We start from the raw sequence: 19,592 nt of genomic DNA on the forward strand, positions 1-19,592 counted from the left end.
ACATGATGTACATCTATCACACAGCTGAATTTTGTATGTCTTCCTTTCTTTGTTGTGGTTGAACTATGCCAGTGCCATAAAATGCCAGGTGTACAGATATGGAAAAATGTCTAGTCCAGACATGGCTTGCTAGGATTCTAATAGGTCTAATCTTTGACTGCAACATTTTATCAGTAACAGCAGTCACTACAGGTATCCTAGAAGCTGATTAAAACTATAGTGGAGTGAGCTTTCACATGACAGATAAATGTTCTTGTTCCTCTTCTACTAGAGATTTGATGTTTTCAAGGCTATTTTGACTACAGAAGCAGCAAATCTAAATGATGCAGATTTAAATAAATCTTCAGATGCAGCAAATCTAAACCACTCTGCCAAGTTCTTCAGCAAAGAACTGTTTCTGCTTCATGCACTTTTATTCCATTTATTTTATATTGAATGATATGCTGTAACAATCTGTACTTTTCATTTTTCATCATGTGACCAACATATATTAGCTTTCTGCATTTTTTGAGTAGTATAATTTCTTTGTCTTTATTAATTCATCTTAGTATGTCCTCAGTGATCATTCTATTAATCCAAAAAGTTCTTACCGTTGGGTGATAAATCCACATTTCAAATACTTTTTAAATACTAAAAACTTGCACATATCCACTTAAAACTCTATTGTGCTGAATTAGTATATTCCAAGAATAGATTGTGTTATGGTCTAGTCAAATTTAAGGGCAACCTTATGCATGTCTGTTGAGAAACAAAATTTCCTCCTAAGCAATTATGTAGTAACTATGGAAGCAATAGTTCCCCTTCACAGATTGCTGCCTTGTCGTGGCAAAGGGGCTTGAGTAATTCAGAGAAGCTATGGGCTATGCCGTGCAGGGACAACCAAGACAGACAGGTCATAGTGGAGAGTTCTGACTAAATGTGATCCACCTGGAGCAGGAAATGGCAAGCCACTCCAGTATCTTTGCCAATTCCATGGACAGAAACAAAAGGCTAAAAGATATGATGCTGGAAGATGAGCCCCTCAGGTCGGAAGGCATCAACATGCTACTGAGGAAGAGCAGAAAACAAGTACAAGTAGCTCCAGAGCTAATGAAGTGGTTGGGCCAAAGCCAAAAGAACGGTCAGCTGCGGACGTGCTTGGAAGTGAAAGGAAAGTCTGATGCTGCAAAGAAAAATTCTGCATAGGAACCTGGAATATAAGATCTATGAACCTTGGTAAGCTGGATGTAGTCAAACAGGAGATGGCAAGAATAAACTAACATCTTGGGTGTCAGTGAACTAAAATGGATGGGAATGGGTGAATTCAATTCAGACGATTATCATATCTACTATTGTGGGCAAGAATCCCATAGAAGAAATGGAGTAGCCCTCATAGTCAACAAAACAGTGGAAAAAGCTGTATGGCCCAGTACCAGTCCATAGACCAGGGGTTGGTGACCTTAGCTCTAGATCACCTAAAGTTCTGAATGGCAATAGGAAGTATATATGGAATGTCATTGCGTTTACAATATTAAAAATCACAAGAAGCATTACCTTTACTTTTCTAATTGCTATTTTATTTGGGCATATGGGAAAGGTGTCCCTTGTGTAGCAACCCCAATATCTTTCGCAACAAAATATTTTTTGCTTTTGGTTCAATAAATTTACTAGGTTCAGGAAGGCAAGAATCTAAATTTGAACTAGTCAACATTGCAAACATACAGGATGTAACTTCCACAATGAATACTGCATCAGATCCAGGGAACTCAAATCATATAAACAACATGAACATTTTAAAAACTACTGGCTGGAGTCTTTGTGCAAAAAGGCTGATAAAATAATCAGATGCAGACTTTAATCTTCAATTTAAACTTTCTTCCCACCCCCTCAGATTCCACAGCTGTCTCGGGATCTCCTTCATTTGGGAGCCTGGGGAACCATTTGGGAGCCTTGGGATCAGGGGAAAATCCTTTAATATCCTTAAGTCACAGCTGCTCATCTCACAAGCAGCATTGGGACCAGCAGGGGGGATTTTCAGATATTAAAGGCTTCCCCCCCCCCAGGCTCCCAAAGTCTTTGGAAGTCGAAAGGGATCTCTAGGGAGCATCAGAACCTGGGAGGGGACCATCATTTTTCGGTTTAAATTAAAGACTGAAGATTGCAGCTGATCACATCATTAACCTTTACATGTGTAGAGCTGTGCAACAGGATTCTCGCCACAGTGAGTTAAATGCTGAGGCTGGATGTTGATTTTCAAAGGAACAGAGCTATACAAAGTACACATTCAGGCACACCTGCAAAGGTGTCATTTCAGTGACTCAAAGCTGACTCACACATTATCAAACTATTTCCTGCTACACCTATCTCCTTTCCCACACAATTTTATGGTTAGGCAAGCTTTATTACTTTACAAAAACTTATGAAACCATATTTAGGGATACAGTTAGAGCATTAATCATTCTATTTTTAGAAGAAAAATAGCCCTGCTTGTAATGAATTTTAAAAAGCATCTCTATTTTCTCCCCAACTACTTGTCTCTTAAAAAAATCACTGGGAATCTTTTAAGGTATTTCCACAGCATTCTTCATGGCAGCTATAAACAATTAAGATGTGCCAGTATACTATGTATGCATGATAAATGCAGCAGTTTTTCTGCTTAATGAGGAAGTATTGTTGTTGTTATTATTATTTAAATGGAGCAAAATTGTACAAGGATTTTTTAAAATAAAACAACATCTTTCCCATTTCATAAAAATTATTCAGCATATCCATGAGTAAGCTTTTAAATGTTGCTGAGAATCTTGATCTACAATTTGACGTTTGCTTTTCAAAGAAACTTAACTGGTGCACTCACAAATAATACTTCTAGTATTAAAAAGCAAGGCATCAACTTGAATTCTGCTAAATGAGTGATGGCTGCATGTTTCTTTTTTTAGTGATGCTTTCAATAAAGCTGTAATTCAAGCATAAGCAACCACTGGGGTCCAGGGACCATTCTTTCACCCCTTCATAGGCTGTATCCCAGCAGAAAAAAAGATTTCATCCCCAAATGGCAAATTGTGCCCTGAAAAGGCTCGGATGATTCAATATGCCCTTTAAATCTAGGTTTGGTCCCATGGGCCTTGCCCCCCACCCACCCACTAAGTGCCCATTTCAGTGAATGTTGCCCTTTTTGTTTGCCCTAAATAATAGATCTCAACCATAATTAAACTTTCTTAATAAGAAGTACTGTTACTTTTCCTCCTAAGAATGACAATGTATCCCTTTTAAAAAATAATCAGCAAACAAATGATTCAGACATACCTTTGAAAGATCTCTGAAGTTTCCTGGCAAGGTTAGATCCAACTCTTCTGATTCATAATTTGTTAATACCCAGGGAAATACAGGGTATTGGTTTAGATCATTATATGTACGTCCTGATGAAGAAAAAATATTATAGAAAACAATGGAATATTAATAATGGCAATTTTAAAGCAGATAAAGAACACCTATCAAGGAACACATTTTTCTTATATGCATTATAGGGATAAGGAAGCTGCCAAATGCACCCATTCTATCTGTAAAGTGTTTTTTATATGATTAACAAGGTCAAGTGATTGTGCGAGAGGAATGAATCATAGTGGTAGTCCTAATTCATCATTTCCGTGTAGAGATGGGCACAAACCGCTAGTTCAGAGGTTTGTGCCCATTCATTTATTGGCCAAACAGGTGTTCAGCGCTTCAAAGCCACACCTACTCTGGTGAGCACCTATTTGGAAGCAGCAGCCTGGCTTCCCTGCCCCACTGGGAGTTCACCAAAGGAGGGGAGCTTTTGGTCAGCCACTAAACCAACTGACACAAGACACTGAACTATTGGTTTGTGCTTATCTCTGTTCCCATGTGTCAGATTATATACATTCCTGCTTAATCAGGAATCCTGGTCCCTGGGGTGCAAATACATTGTATGTATTTGTATGTACATTGTAAGCGTATATGGAATCTCTGTGAAGAATAACCAATATATACAAAGATGTCAGGGTCAGATATGCCACTTTGATACTACTTCCTCCCATCATACATTCATTGTGTTGCATTAGGTTATGAAGAGGGCGTAAATGCAAATTCTAGAAATAATCTTGGGAAGATTCAAATTTGGCATGTTTTCTACATAGATCATTGCTCAGCATGGTTTTAAAAGTATCTAAGGTAAGTTCAAGACCTGTACTTCAGATAATGTGTGGTTCTTGCTTCCCTAAGGGTCTCATGCTTTTAAAACAACCCTTTTGTGTAAGCTAATCAAACTTTCTCTTTCTTTATGTGATGCCGGAATAAGTGATAGCTTGGTTGTTTAGATCCATTCCAGTGTGGGATCCAGGAATGCAAATTGCCTTAGTTGTCCTGTTCGGTGACCTGTATTAAGGACCAGACAACAAATAGCCTCCTAGTTCTTCAAGACTTTTCAAAATCATTTGACACCTGTGATCATAGTGGTATCCCTATGATCTATACAGAGTGCCCGGAAGGAGTCATCAGGAGATCGGGGTTTTGATGAGACCAGAGTGGGAATGATATGAAGCTCTTCCACTCGTTTCTACCCAAGAATCAAATAGGGGTGGTGCAACTTTTGAACAAATGTTTGGACATGATGTTGAGAAGGACAAGGGAGAAAAAAGCTAAAGCTTAATTTGAGCAAGTTCAATTCTCTATGAATTAAGAAGTCAGATCATTGGGATAATGATGGGCAAAGGTCTCTAGGTTTTCATTCTCATCAGGGGAAAAAAAAATCATGAATAGCATTTGGGCGATGCTCCTCGATTCATCACTGAAGGAAGATGTCAGGAATACTTTTTACAAGTTCCAGGTTATATTTCAACTGCAATTGTTTCTGGACAAGTCAAACTTCATTCAGTTGTTCATGCACTGATCACCTCTAGATTCAACAACTGCAAGATACTTTACAGAAAGCTGCCTTGAAAGATGGCTTGCAAGGTTGCAGCTGGTACAAAAAAAAGCTGCATTTACTGGGCCAAATCATCTGATGAATAACTCATCAATATAATCGAAACTAAACATTGAGATCTCATTCAGGCATTTTTCTCAAGTGCTCACTGTTAATATCAGCTTTCCACCCTTATGCTAGCAGGCATAAGGGTGCCAAGCGTGACATTTTTTAGGTAGTTTTGTACAGATATAGCCTTATAAGGTGACAAAAACACTGTAAATAAATAAATAAATAGTATCAGGACTTATAACTAATAAAGCACATCAAACTCAGGGCAGCTACTTCTTTCCAGTTACTTGTGCCCTTTTGCAATCATTGGCATGCAACAAAACCAGAAAGTTTGTTCACTATATCAAAGTTTGTGGCTACCATACTTACATTCAACTTGATAGTCACAAAACTATGCAGACCTATCTTATCTGATATCTTCCTCACTTTGGAGTACCTTACATACTTAGGTACTCTCCAGATTACTTCAGGTTTACATAGTTTTGCCCCTGGTATAAAAGAAGAAGTACACACTACCATACCAGCAAAGTAATGCTCACTGGTTTCTTCTTAGAGTCCTTTGTTTTGTGTGCTTACATGTGCTCACATGTACGTTGAAAAGGAGATTACTGTTCTTTGGGAGATTTCTTGCATTTTCAGTTGTAAATTGCAGTGTAAACTCCCAGTCAAGAGTGCAGAAAACCAATGCCCCAAAGAGGCCTGGAATCAAAATGGATGTGGCTTTTGGGGGAGGGGGCAAACAAGTCCATAGTTGCTTGTACTTAAGAATTTCCACAAATTTATTTCATGGCTAAATAAGGAACTGGAAAACTTTATGCTGTTGTTGGCATATGTTTTACCTTAACTGGAGGAGCAGATTTTCTTCCGACTAAGCTTACAGCGATTAATGTTAAAGGCTGAATATTAAATATTGCAAGCCTATGACACTAATCTACTTGAACAATAAAAACTGAGGCACAGAAAATGAAATCTCAGAAAAATGGAATATGTTTCTTCATTAAAAATAACTTTTTAATTAAACCATCCAATTTAATGTTTTCATATGGCACTTTAGTTTTGAAGGTAAAGTGATGTAGAGACAGCTGACAAAGAAATTATAACTGCAATTCCTTGGTGAAAATGTTAATGACAGCAAAATATTGTTTAATTAGATGATTGCAGCATCTGGATTAACACTCTTTAAAGGCGATGTTCCTGTGCTTGTCTGCTTCTTCACACTTTACAGACATTTTGTCATCTCTAGGTCATTAGGAAAAAAATTTTAATGGTTTTTCGTGAAGCAAGCAGTTCGAGTTACATCTAATTAGATGACAATAATAAGCCCAACACATGCAGTAGCTAAATATATACATAATTAACCAGTGAGGGCTTGTACATCACAGAGTAAAAATGTGGAAAATGCTAAACAGGAGGGGGGAAGGAATGAGGAAGAAGTGGGACTGAATTCATTACCTGAATATGTCAATTTCCCACTAACATGTAAAAAATACTTTGCATCTAAATAAAGAAGGAATATTCCTCATTCTTTAGAGCATATGATTTTTAGCCAAGTATATGTGCAGATTCTTTTTCATTAATTATATTTTCAATATCAGATGTTTTTAGTTTTAAAAAAACGTTCCTTCTAATATCCAATAAGTTGGTATAACATTCTTCCTTCTTTCCCTATTTCAATTATGGCACATTACTTATACTGCTTTTAAAAATGATTTTAAAAATTTTTTAGATGTACGGATTACACTATCTAATTGCAGATACCAGCTTTGATGACTTGATTCTTCCATCTTTTTTCCCTACTTCTTTCTTTCAAAATCTGTATAATGTTCAAAGTGACAACATATTGCTTGCTGTTCTGATCAGGTGAGTTTTGTTTCTCTATATACTGTATTTTCTTTCACTGTCTAGGGCTAAATGTTGCACTGAATCAATTAAAATCATGACCTCTTCCTCTCTGCCTTATAAATCAAGGAATTCCTAACAACTAAATACAGTAGGAATAATTTATAAAACAAAACAGTCAGGAAGTCTTTCGTCTACAGAATGAAGACAAAAAGCAGGGGCAGGCAGAGTATAAAACTTAGCCTGACTGATAAGTAGCAGAGTGCCATGTTTACCTTTGGAAAAAAAACCCACACAGAGCTGTAAACATGATGAAATATGTCCAGTGACAAGAGGGGCAGAGAAGAGGTGAAGACCTTAGGAGCAGAACGAAGTGGTAAGAAAGCAACTGGGTACGCTTGTCAAGATGAGAACTCTCAGAGACAGAAGCATTATTTTGATTCTATAGCACAGATACAGCTAGGAAAGTGATGAGACTTTCGTATTAATGAAGTTCTTACTAGTTAGTTGTTATTGCTTCCCTGGGGAACAGATTTTGCATTCCTTTGATTGACTGAGACTGAATCCTACACACAGATATCTAAGAGAAAGGATATTTGAACTGAATGGCCCAAATCCTGTTGCACAGTAACACAAATGCCATAACCTTTACTGGTGAATTGCCTCAAATTAAGAGATTAACTGATCCATGCTGAGTTGTGCTGCTTGGCTTGCATCAGATAATGTCTATGGAGAAGTCTTAATTTTAAACAATTCACCTCTAAAAGTCACACCTTTTGTGTAACTGTACAGCAGGATTCCAATTTTTGAGTCTTCTTTTTGAGTAGACATATATAGGCTTGCCCACCATGCATTCTCCAAGTTGCTGATTTATTAAAGAGAGGTTACTTACAGTGGACCCTTGACTTACAGACGGCTTGACTTACAGACTTTTTGAGTTACAGACTTCTCTGGCTGCAAAATTTAGGTTTGACTTGCAGACTGAGATTTGACTTACAGACCAGAAAGAAACCAAAATGGAACAAAAACGGCCTGTTACGGGATTAATCAGTTTTCAATGCACTGTAGGTCAATGGAGACTTGACTTACAGACTTTTTGACTTGAGAACCGCCTTCCAATACGGATTAAGTTCTCAAGTCAAGACCCCACTGTACCTGTAACCATGGTTCTTCAAGTAGTCATCTGTGAATTCACACAAAAGGGTTAACCCAGTGCCAGCGTTGGTCCTCTCGGAACATTCTCAAGCTTTAAGAGAAAAGTAACAAAGTTTAAGGCTGCCTATACCGCGCATGCTCCGCGGATGCTCCCAGCCTCAGTTCCACTTATCCACCACAGGTACCTGAGCATGAGCTAGATACGGCCAGTGACAGATAGAGGGGAGGCAGGGCGGGATTGTGTGAATTCACATATGACCACTTGAAGAACCATGGTTACAGGTAAGTAACCTCTCTTTCTTCATCGTGGTCTTCTGTGAATGCACACAAAAGGGTGATTAGCACGCTTACTCACTGGATGGTGGGCTGTCACTGGAGGACAGACGTCAACACCGCTCTCCTGAAACTTGTCTCCTTCTTGGCCCTCAGGTCTAGTCTGTAGTGGGTGATGAAGGTGGAGACGTTAGACCAGGTGGCAGTCCTGCAGATGTCAGGTACATCAACGCCACGAAGGAGGGCAGTAGAAGAGGCTATGGCTCTGGTGGAACGAGCCCGGAGTCCTTCAGGTGGAGTCTTCTGCTGAAGCTCATAAGCAAGGGTGGTTGTGGAGACAAGCCATCTGGAGAGTGTTGAAGACGATGCTGGGAGACCCTTCTTTTTCCCAAAGTAGCAGAGGAAAAGTCTATTGGATGACCTAAAGTCCTTAGTTCTGGAAACATAGAAGGCCAGAGCCCTCCTGACATCCAGAGCGTGGAGCATGCACTTGGTATCATTAGCAGGCTCAGAGAACAGAGTAGGAAGCAGCAAAGGCTGGTTGAGGTGAAAGTCCGAGACAACTTTTGGCAGAAAAGAGACATTAGGGTACAACAGCATCTTATCCTTGAAAAACTGTAGCAAGGTTGATCAGAACGAAGGGCAGCAAGTTCACTTGCCCATCTGGCAGAGGTGATGACCACAAGAAATAACGATTTCAAAGATAACATCTTGAGGTCACACATAGCCATTGGCTCAAAGGGAGGGCGAGTGAGGGCATGCAACACCAACTGAAGGGACCACTGTGGAACAGGTGGTCGAACTGGCGGTCTCAAATTAGTGAGTCCTTTAAGAAAGGCTTTAACTGTAGGATGGGAGAAAAACGTGATGAGATTGAGTCCTTAGGCTGAAAAGAGGTGATTGCAGCCAGGTAAACTTTAATAGTAGAGAGGGATAACAGGTAACGCAAGTATTGTAACAAGGTAGAAAGGGATACAGGGGATGGTACAAGACCTCTGGCTTCGGTAAATTTTAGGAAACTTTTCCACTTGTAATTGTACAGCAGAGAAGTGGACAGCTTTATGGCTCGATCTAGGACCTCCTTGATCTCGGGGAGATCCTCCACGCCATTAGATGTAGCGTTTCCACATCTGGATGGAATACTCTGCCTGCATCTTGTGTCAAGAGATTGGGTAATGTTGGTAGTCTCCTGAACTCTAAAGACATCCTCATCAACATTGGAAACCATAGTTGCCGAGGCCAGTATGGTGCTATGAAGATCACCCCCACAGGTGAGTATCGAAGCTTCACTAGAGACCTCTGTATTAAAGGAAGAGGAGGAAACATGTAGAGGAGTCCTTGATTCCATGGAATCATGAATGTGTCCCCTAACGAGTCCTTGCCCAGGCCAGCTCTGGATGCATATGCGGTGCACTTCGCATTGTGATGAGAGGCAAAGATGTCTACGGTCGAAGTCCCCCATAGGTGACAGAGGTTCTGGAACACTTGGGTGTTCAGTTTCCACTCGTGTGTTTGACGTGTGAGACGACTCAGCTGGTCTGCTAATACATTGTCTGTCGTGGCCACATGAATCACTACAGGAAAGACATGGTGCTGGTAGCACCACTCCCAAAGATGAATGGCAAGTTAAAGAAGCGATCCTGAGCGTGTCCCTCCTTGTTTGTTGATATAGTACATGGTCGTGGTGTTGTCTGTTACTAACTGAACACCACGACCCTGCACCATTGGAAGAAAAGGTCTGAATGTCTTGATGACCGCTATGATCTCCAGATGATTTATGTGGAGGTTTCTTTCTTGAGCAGACCAGAGAGCATGAACCTTGTGCCGACCGCAGTGAGCTCCCCATCCTGTTGGACTGGCATCTGTTGTCACCTGCACAGTGAGCTGAAGGGGTTGAAAGGGTCTGCTCACCCTGAGATGAGGAGGATAGTTCCACCACTGGAGCTGTTGAGCAAGTTCTGGGGTTATGCGAAGGCGTTTTCTCTGTCTGTCTGTCATGGGGTTGAAGAGTGCCAGGAACCAGGACTGTAGGGACCGCAGTTTGAGACGTGCATGTGCCAGAGCCGGAGTAGTGGAGGCCATGAGGCCGAGCAGATGTTGAACATGTTTTGCCCTCACACAGGCCCTTGGTCGAAACTTCCTGAGGATCTTGCGTATCTTCTGAATCCGGTCCTTGGGCAGAAAAATTCGGCCTCTGATGGCATTTATATGTGCTCCGATGTAATGCACTATCTTGGACAATTCGAGATGCGACTTCTCCCTGTTGATGGTGAGGCCTAGCTTTGGCAGTAACCGTAGAATGAATTTCGTGTTTCTCAGGGCCTGGGCCCTGGATGGAGAGACTACCAACCAATCGTCTATGTAAGGGTAGACGTGGATGCCGTTGAGGCATAGGTGCCATGACCTTTGTGAATGTCCTGGGAGCTGTTGAAAGTCCGAAGGGCAAGGCTAGAAATTGATAGATGGTTCCTTGAAAGATGAATCGAAGGTATTTGCGATGATCTGGATGGATGGTCACATGGAAGTATACATCCTTCAGATCCACCACCACAAACCAATTGTTTCTTTTTAACAGGAGCAGGATGGACTCCAAGGTCACCATCCGGAAGCGTCTTGGATGAAGGTAAGTGTTCAGGATTCTTAGGTCAAGGATAGGTCTTATACCTCCACCTTTCTTTGACACAGCGAAGTACCGGGAGTAGAATCCATTTCTTAGATCTGTGATAGAGACAGGTTGAATGGCGTCCTTTCCTAGAAGAGATAGAACTTCCTCTTCTAGAGCAGGGTCGAAAGATGTGGGACTTATGAACCTTAAGGGAGGAAATTCTATAAATTCCAGTCGGTAGCCTGATTGGATGATTCTTAATACCCACGAGTCGTTTGTGATTGTAGACCAGTTTTCCAGAAATGGCTGAAGCCGTGTGGTGGTGGGATATTCGTTTATGTTTATGACAGAGTCAAAGATACTGTTTTGATTTTTTGGTAGGCGGCTTATAGGATTGCCTACGCTGGGACTGTGGAGGACGGTAACAGGGAGCAGAGGAAAAAGCCTGAGATGCCCTTTGCTGAGGTAAGTTCTTATAGGGTCTATACTGCTGTGAAGATTGCTGATATTGCGCATAAGACCTTCTCCATTGAAATTTTTGAAAATCTAGGTTGTGGCTGGATTGAGTAGAATTTGGCGGTCTTCTTTACCTTGTGAAGCTCCTCCAAATGGTTGTCAATTTTCTCATTGAATAGTCCAGTAGCATCAAATGCAAGGTTCTCTACTTTGGTTTTAACATCCTCTAGGATGTCGGCAGATCTAAGCCATGCATGCTTACAAATAATGACAGCCGACATAAGAACTCTGGCAGCAGTTTCCGCTGCATGCCTCGTGGATAATCTTTGATGCAGTCTGTGCTTCCTCATAAGAATTCAGGAAACCCTGCCTAACATCGTCTGGGGTCATTTTGAGATCAGGTAAAATTTTAAGTCAGAGCTGTTTTTGGTATGCCCCTAAGGCAGTCTGATAGTTGATGATACACAGGAGCAGTGAAATTAAGGAATATATCTTTCTCCCAATGATCTCCAGCTTCTTTCCCTCCTTATTTGTGGGAGTAACGTGATTTCCCAGAGGGTTTAGTGCAACTCGTTTCCATGATGAGTGAGTTCGGTATTGGATGTTTGAGCAAGAATTTTGTGTCACTGCCATGTACACGATAAAGATTCTCTGTGCGGCGAGAAACAGAGGGAGAGGTGGAAGGCTGCTCCCAGAACTCTTTTATAATGTCCATTATCACTGGGACAAAGGTGAGACTTGGTGGAGGAGATCTGTCTTGATTGATGTCACCAAAAATAAGGTCCTCCCCAGGAGGTGTGGGCTGGTCTACCTCAAGCTTTAAAGCTCTTGCTAGTCTTGAAAGCATCTGCGAGTAAGAGGAAAAATCCTCTGAGGGAGACGAAGCATGTGCGTCCCCTGTATCAGAGCCGACAACCTCACCGTCAGGTAGGTCTCCTCGGCAAGGCTGTGATGGTAACTCCTGCTCAGAATCAGAGGATGCTGCTGAAGAGACTTCATCTGGATCCAATGAAAAGACATCCCACTTCCTTTTGCGAGAGTGTCTTTTGACGTCGAGATTAGAAGACTGAGTTTGCTGAGACGAAATAGGGGCTGTTGATGTGGATGGAATAGGCTCTGCAGGAGGTGGCACTGTTGCCCCTGAACCTTCAATGTCGACCCATCGACATCGATAGCGGCGATGGGGACGTGGAGACTCAGAAGAAGAAGAGATGTATACATGTTTCACCTTCTTATGCTTTCAACGTTGATCACTCGACGTGGAAGAAGAAGAATCAGAAGAGCTATAGTCCCGTCGACGTTGATGGCAATGACGAGCCCTCGGTCTGTCAGAGTCATCAGAATCTGAGGACCTATTCCGACGTCAGTGCTTGGATCGACGTCAAGTCGAAGAGCGGTGTTTCCTCTTCGATGCACGCTTTTTTTGAGGGGATTTCGACCTCGAAAGTGCTGACGAGAGCGAAAGAGCTAAAGACCCCTGCCCAAGAGGCATTGGGCTGTGTGGGGCAGAAGCCAAGCCTGCAGTAGCTCCAGCAAGCTGACTCGGCGTCGGAGATGAAATGCCAGCCGGGAGAGAAGGCTCAACTTGTCAAGGAGGGAGCGATGGGGCTGCCTCCAACAATGATTCATGGTGTCTCGATGAATCCTCCAAAATGGGCGATGGCAAAGCCTCAGAAATAGGCGGTAGTTGAACGGAGAGTTCCTTAGTCTTAACAGGAGCCTTTCCCTTTGCTTGCTTTACAGATTTAGATGTAGCAGCAGCAGAAGGCTTCGACGTCGAAGTGGATTTCTTCGAAGAAGTCACCTTTTTAGGAGGTTTCGTGACTTTGGAGACAACCGATTGAATGGAAGTTCCAGATTCAGATCGAGGGGTGGCCGAAGGTGAGGCCATTTCCAAATCAGAAGGTTTGGTAGAGGCTAAGGTAGATTCCCACAGGTGATACTTAAGACGCTGTTGCCTTGCTTTAGTGCAGCTTTAGTGAAGGCTTTACAATGCCTGCACGATTTAGCGAGGTGGGATTCTCCTAGACAGAAAAATCATGCCCGTCTTGGTGGGGGATCTTCCTAGAGCACACAACACAACGGCTAAATGGTCCTGAAGGGGACATAAAAGCTGAAAAGTCTTACTGGTAGCCGGTAATAAGGTGGGGGGAAAGGCGGGAAAGTCCGAAGCAGCCAAAATTGAGGGGAAATCCAAAAACGGAGTGAAGCCAAAGAACAGTCCGCATCAGGGAAGGAAAAATCTGTTCGATCCAATGTCAAAAGCCGGAAAAAATCAGTCAAAATAGTGAAAGTATATAGAGCTCGAAGCGAGAGGTTCCAAATTGCTAGGTGGGAAAATGGAACTGAGGCTGGGGCGGACGGAGCATGCGCGGTATAGGCAGCCTTAAACTTTGTTACTTTTCTTTTAAAGCTCGAGAATGTTCCTACAGGACCAACGCTGGCACTGGGTTAACCCTTTTGTGTGCATTCACAGAAGACCACGATGAAGAACTATTGGTTATTTATTGTTATACAAATGAGATCAATATCTAAGGAATGTTTGCAGATCCACATGATCCACATCTTAAATTCTGCAGATATTTTAAGGATGATATGTTTTGCTGTACCAAATTTTATCAGTTAGTGGTCAGACTCCTATTGGAAATTTCTGCCAACATTAAGCGCAAATGAATCAAGTGGAACTGTAATTACTGTGCTTCCCCTTGCAGTCCTCATACCATGCTGAATTGCATGGCTGGCACACATTCAGGAATGACAATGGCAACTTGATAATCTGTTGCCAGGATTTTAAAAGGTGTACCTATACTGGCATAACTCTCCAACAGGATTCTGCCCATAAATTGGAGAAGTACAAGGGAGAACAGAGTTAACTCCCCCCCCCCCGGTGGATCCCAGCTGTGCTAGGTGACCACTCCTATAATTCTAGCCAATTATTATGTTGGTTTAGGATGATGAAAGTAGACCTACACAACTGAAAACTGTCAGACTGAGGAATTCTGCTTTGGATGATCAGAGAAGACATTCACAAGACTGCCAAGCAAGACATGTTTTCACCAGTTCTAAAGCTGGATAATAGATTTTGTAAATGGATGTTTTATGCCTCTTCTGCTTTGTGACTAGAGAGACTCATACAAAGGCTCTTGTTAAGTCATCAGTAATTTCCACTGAGCTCAATGAGTAGAGGTTTAGATATTCTCCTTAACATTATTAATAGTGCAGGACTGCTGAAGGGGAGATTGGTATGGGTTGTGTCTTGGATAGATAGAATTTTGGGGGTCCTATAATACCCCCTACAAGGAGCCATGGTTTGGTAGACACTTCATTGTCTAAAGTGATGTGAACTTCAGACAATGATACATGATGCAGAAACTATTGTGGGTAGAGTAGAGTAATCCCAGCCTTCATGCAGCCTTCTTCCTCTTCCAAAAAATCCAAAAAGCTTTTCTATGTTAAACTATCTCTCGGCATTGACAATGACTCAGATTAAGATGGGGTAGAGAAATGTAACTCTTCAGATGCTTTGAATTACCATGCCCACAGCTCCTTAGGACGACCATGCTGGGTGGAGCTAATTAGTGTTTTAGGCCAAAACGTGAGGACGCCAAAGGTTAATGTCTCTTGGTCTAAAAAGCATGGGCTAGCTATGGCTACAGTACATAGTGAATTCAAAGCTAGACCAATATATACACTAAATACTTCTTGGACTACATATTTAACCTAGGAAAACTCAGAACTGCTGCTGGGTGTGTTTTTTCACCTTTAGAGGGACAGACCAGAGGGAAATTAAAAATTATTGATAAAAAAGGAGCAAAAAGAAAGAAATTTGAAAAAGGAAGAGCTTAGTAAAATGTAAGTCTTGCAGTATTATTAGAGTCATTGACAGGATTATTCATAAAAGCACAGGCAGCTGCCATACATATGTTGGTCCATTTAGCCCAGTACAATTCTCACCTATGATTATTGCTATTGTTGTCAAATTAACAGAACAATATTTAATGATATCTATTATGGTACATAATGATAATACTTTAAAAACATTAAGTGGGGTTTGTGATTGCATGTAGTACTGGATGAGTGCTGTGATGAATCTCTCACTATAGGTAAACAAATTAATTATACTGATTCATTCAATTTGATTTTTTCTCCTATTCATGTTTTTGCATTGCATAAACCCACAGATGACTTACTAACTATGCATATATTGAATATAATGCAAAGGAAATGCTAATGTTTTCATACTGGCTTTAGATGTTTAATTCCCCATTTCACTTCAGCTCCTACCTAAAGCTTAGTGGAATTCAGCAGACATTCATTCTATCTGGGAAAATCTTAACTATGGTGATGTTTGTTTTAATTTCATATACTATTAATTTCATATATACTTTAAAGTTATCATACAAAGCACGAAATTCCTTGGAAAATGCTTGAAGCTTTTCAAGGAAATCGATATTAAGAAATTACCATATCATACATGAATCAGTGACAAGCACCAGTCAAATCAACCTGTTATTCACACTGAAAAGTTTTGAGTGTTACACCTCATTTTTAAAAACTGTTATCACACATTTCAGTTCCCAATAAAGAAAGAAAGAAAGAAAGAAAGAAAGAAAGAAAGAAAGAAAGAAAGAAAGAAAGCTGCTGCAATTTAATCATAACACTACTTAGGTGACATCTGTACTAGGCAGAATACTACTGTTATTTTGCTGTCTAGTTGCTGTTGCTAAGAATGATGAAGTAGCAAAATTACATTTTCCCATTATTATTTCCAGACACATACTGGCAATGGTTTGTTGACTCTAATAAAGCTTCAGACAAAGCTGTCAGCAGAGGAAATGGCAGAAGGAAAGCAAAGAACAACCATCAACACAATAAATAAATCTGATGGCTAGGTGATAGGTTGTACATTTTCCGATAAAATTTAATGTGAGTTTTTCAGAATCTATCATAGAGCGGCAGCTAAATTCCAGAGGGATAAATGTATTCTATCAAGTCACAGTACTCAAGATTTTGACAAATATAAACATATTATGAAGGATTAAAGAGACAGATGACTTACCTGCTATAGTATTGAGAAACATCAAGTATTCAAAGTTAGAAATCTCCCTTCTCTGCCACCGCTGAGTCATGTTGGAAGATTTATACAGTTGACGGGGAGTGGCTAGAGAAATTCGCCTAGAAATAAATTTGAAGTACTTATCACCTACATTGTTACTTATTCATGTTTTGTGTTGAAATATACTACCATTCTTACTGCCAAATTCTACTGTAATTAGAAATAGAATAATAAGCTAATTCTTTTGTGAACATGTAAATTACAAGTTTATAGGGATACTAAACACTGGATCCATGACACAATACCAAGAAGCATTTGTTTAAATATTTTCTTTAGATATGCATAGGTGTATAGGATTGCATAGGTGATGATGCAATCCAGGAATATCAGAAGTGGTTCAGTGGTAGAGCTAGCTTAGCCCATCCCCTCATTTCACCAAATTTTTTGGCCAAGATAATGGATTTCATTCTTATGAATTGTTTGAATCTTGGAAAAGCAAGTTTACTCATGTGAACTAGGGCCAAGTGAAGACATTCCATTGCCTGCAGCAGAATATTCATATATGACACCCACCCTCTGCCCTACTGCACATACCCATCATTTTTTACAATAAATCATGAAGAAAGAAGAATAAAAAAGCAATACAATGGTCTAGACACTTTTTTCCACAATTGCTATTGTAAAGATGAAACAAGATGTGCTCCAGATATGTGACATTTTATAATTACAGCATTTTTTTCATTAACGAAAGATCCTGTTATCAGGACTAAGTGGCTTGCAGCCTCAGATTCTTTCCTCCTGCAATCTCACATTCATCTTCTCAGTCATCCTTTCCTAAGTCCTTACCTGCTTGCTCTCACCTGACTTCTTGTTCCCTTTTACTCCCTGTTGCTCATACTTGCTAGCTCTGTTGTGCTTAGTCTGCTCCTTGCTCTTTATCTTGGTTGTTTATTCTTACTTAAATGATTAGGGAACAGACTACAAGAGCATGCCCGAAATGCTAGAAACGGTCCTCTAGGTCAGTGCCGTATGTTCAGAATGGAATCTGGAGGAGGAATCAGCCTGAGTGTGTCTTAGTGTCTGCTCTTCAGACAGTTTGACAAGATCATATTGCACTATAGTCCCAGAAAAAGTGGTACATTTTCTGCAAGGCAGAGCTACCTTGTGAAAGACAACTGCCAGCCAGAAACCTAAGTAGGCTCTCTGTTTTTCTGATACCAAGGCCTCTTTTTTTTTGCTAAGCAGCAGTAACTCAGGATGCAATACTGGTGGGTGGGTGGGAACTGTTAGTAATAGGAGGTTTCATTCACACATTTGACCCAGCTCTACTATTAATGGACTGCAATAAAAAAATAGGGCAGGGGGATGGAGGTGTTAAAACCATGAATCTTTGCTTATATGAATAAATTCTGTCCTTGTGTTTTACAATCCTAATGTCATTAAATAGTGCCTACGATCGGTTGCTGTCTCTGGCTGCATTACACCTGAAAGAGTAAGCACCCCAATCAGTGCAAGGTGTACTGTGATACAGAAATATTTACAGACACATGTTTCATAACATTGTGTTCTGATTCCTTCATCTTAAACAGCCCACCTAGGTATTCACCTTTTAAAAATTAAATTGCATTCGCTATACAAGTTTTTACAAAGAGTATAATAGCAAACATATATGCCAGAATAAAGAATCTCTTCTGCACATCTACATTCTTAAAAGCTCAAAACTTCAAAATTGGATCATTTATGTTAGATAATTTTGTTCTTTTAAAATGTCAGTTCACCCTTTTCTCAGTTTATATGCAAAACCTGCTAATGTTATATGAACAGATAAGAATAACACTTTTAAAAAGCCACAACAGATTTTTAAAATGTGGAATTCTTATAAAGGAAGTGCTGGATGCTTCAAAGTTTCAGAATCATTTTTACTCATCTATAGGCTGTCCTGCTTTGGGCACATAATGAGAAGGGAGGATTCTCTGGAAAAAAACAATAATGCTGGGAAAGGTTGAAGTCAGCAGGAAAAGAGGAAAACCAAATACAAGATGGACTGACTCCCTAAATGAAGCCACAGGTGTTTACAAGAGCTGAGCAGGGTAGTTGAGGACAGGACATTTGGGAGATTGCTCATTCGTAGGGTCACCATATGTTGGAGACAACTAAATGATACATAACAACAACAAAGCATTATATTGGATATAGATCTTTAAATAAACTTTAGCACATGAGCTAACAAACATGTGCCTCTGTTTGAATACTGCCTTTAAACTAAATCTCACTACACTGCAAATTCGAAAGACACTGAGGAAATGTTAGATTGTTTCACATAAAAGACCACAATGGAACAGTAAAAATAAGTTTAAGCCTAATGATTATCCAAAATGTTTCAGTATGGCCAACTTTAAATGCCTCTTATGCAAATGAGCAAACATCATCTTACTGCAGACACTTAAAAAAAAAGAGTAGCACACATAATAAAAAGATGTTAACTGGTCTGGGAGAACCACATGTTTTTCCCCAAACAACAAAAATTGTACACCTAAAATTTACAAACACCTTTACCACACAACAACAAAGCACATAAGGGAAGGAACTGCTGGGATAACTACACAACATTGGCTAAGGAGGGCTGAGCATGCTCTGTAGCAACCGAATAATAGGTCACTGTTGAAGGAGAGATTAAATGGAAAATGGGGAAGAGGAATAAAATAGGAAAAAAATGGGGACTGGAATGCAATATCCCAGAAGATGCCACAGCATGGCTGGATCACTTCATAGGAACAGTCCCTATTAAAACATTTTGCTGCAAGCTGCACTGTTTCCAAGTGATTGTTCAACTTTATGTGAGATTGAGAGATTCAAGAAGAATTATGTGCTGGAAGCCAGAACTGAAAAATTTGGTAAGCTGCCTTGGGTTCCTTTTAAGGAGAAAGGTGGGATTATTATTTTTAAACAAAGAAGCACACAATAAATATGCCTTTGTATGTGGATTTTCAGCTGGCTGGACAGCTCAGTGAGTTATGTATCTGGCTGTACATCCCAGAGGAGCAAGCCAGCGTAACCCTGGGCAAAATGCACAGTCCCAGGATGCCCACAGAAGGGAATGGCAAACTACTTCTGAGTATTCTTTGTTTGGAAAATCCTGGAAAGGGTTGCCATAAGTGAGGACTGACTCGATGGCACACACTTATTATTTATAATGTGGATTTCGGTGGTGGGGGAAGTAAAAAAATAATTTTCGCTAT

General features: G+C 40.4%; 1 protein-coding gene across 5 annotated transcripts in view; it reads right to left on the bottom strand.

Annotated features, from left to right (window-relative positions):
- NBEA (neurobeachin) overlaps positions 1-19,592 on the bottom strand; it is a 470,696-nt gene that overhangs the window by 82,730 nt on the left and 368,374 nt on the right. For all 5 annotated transcript variants that reach the window (XM_072993781.2, XM_072993780.2, XM_072993779.2 and 2 more), the window contains 2 exons: positions 16,357-16,472; positions 3,283-3,395 (listed from right to left, as the gene is read on the bottom strand). In XM_072993781.2, coding sequence (XP_072849882.2) covers positions 3,283-3,395; positions 16,357-16,472 — 229 coding nt within the window. The remainder of the gene's footprint in view (positions 1-3,282; positions 3,396-16,356; positions 16,473-19,592) is intronic.

The sequence above is a fragment of the Pogona vitticeps genome, chromosome 3 (genome assembly GCF_051106095.1).
Source record: "Pogona vitticeps strain Pit_001003342236 chromosome 3, PviZW2.1, whole genome shotgun sequence".
Taxonomy (NCBI): domain Eukaryota; kingdom Metazoa; phylum Chordata; class Lepidosauria; order Squamata; family Agamidae; genus Pogona; species Pogona vitticeps.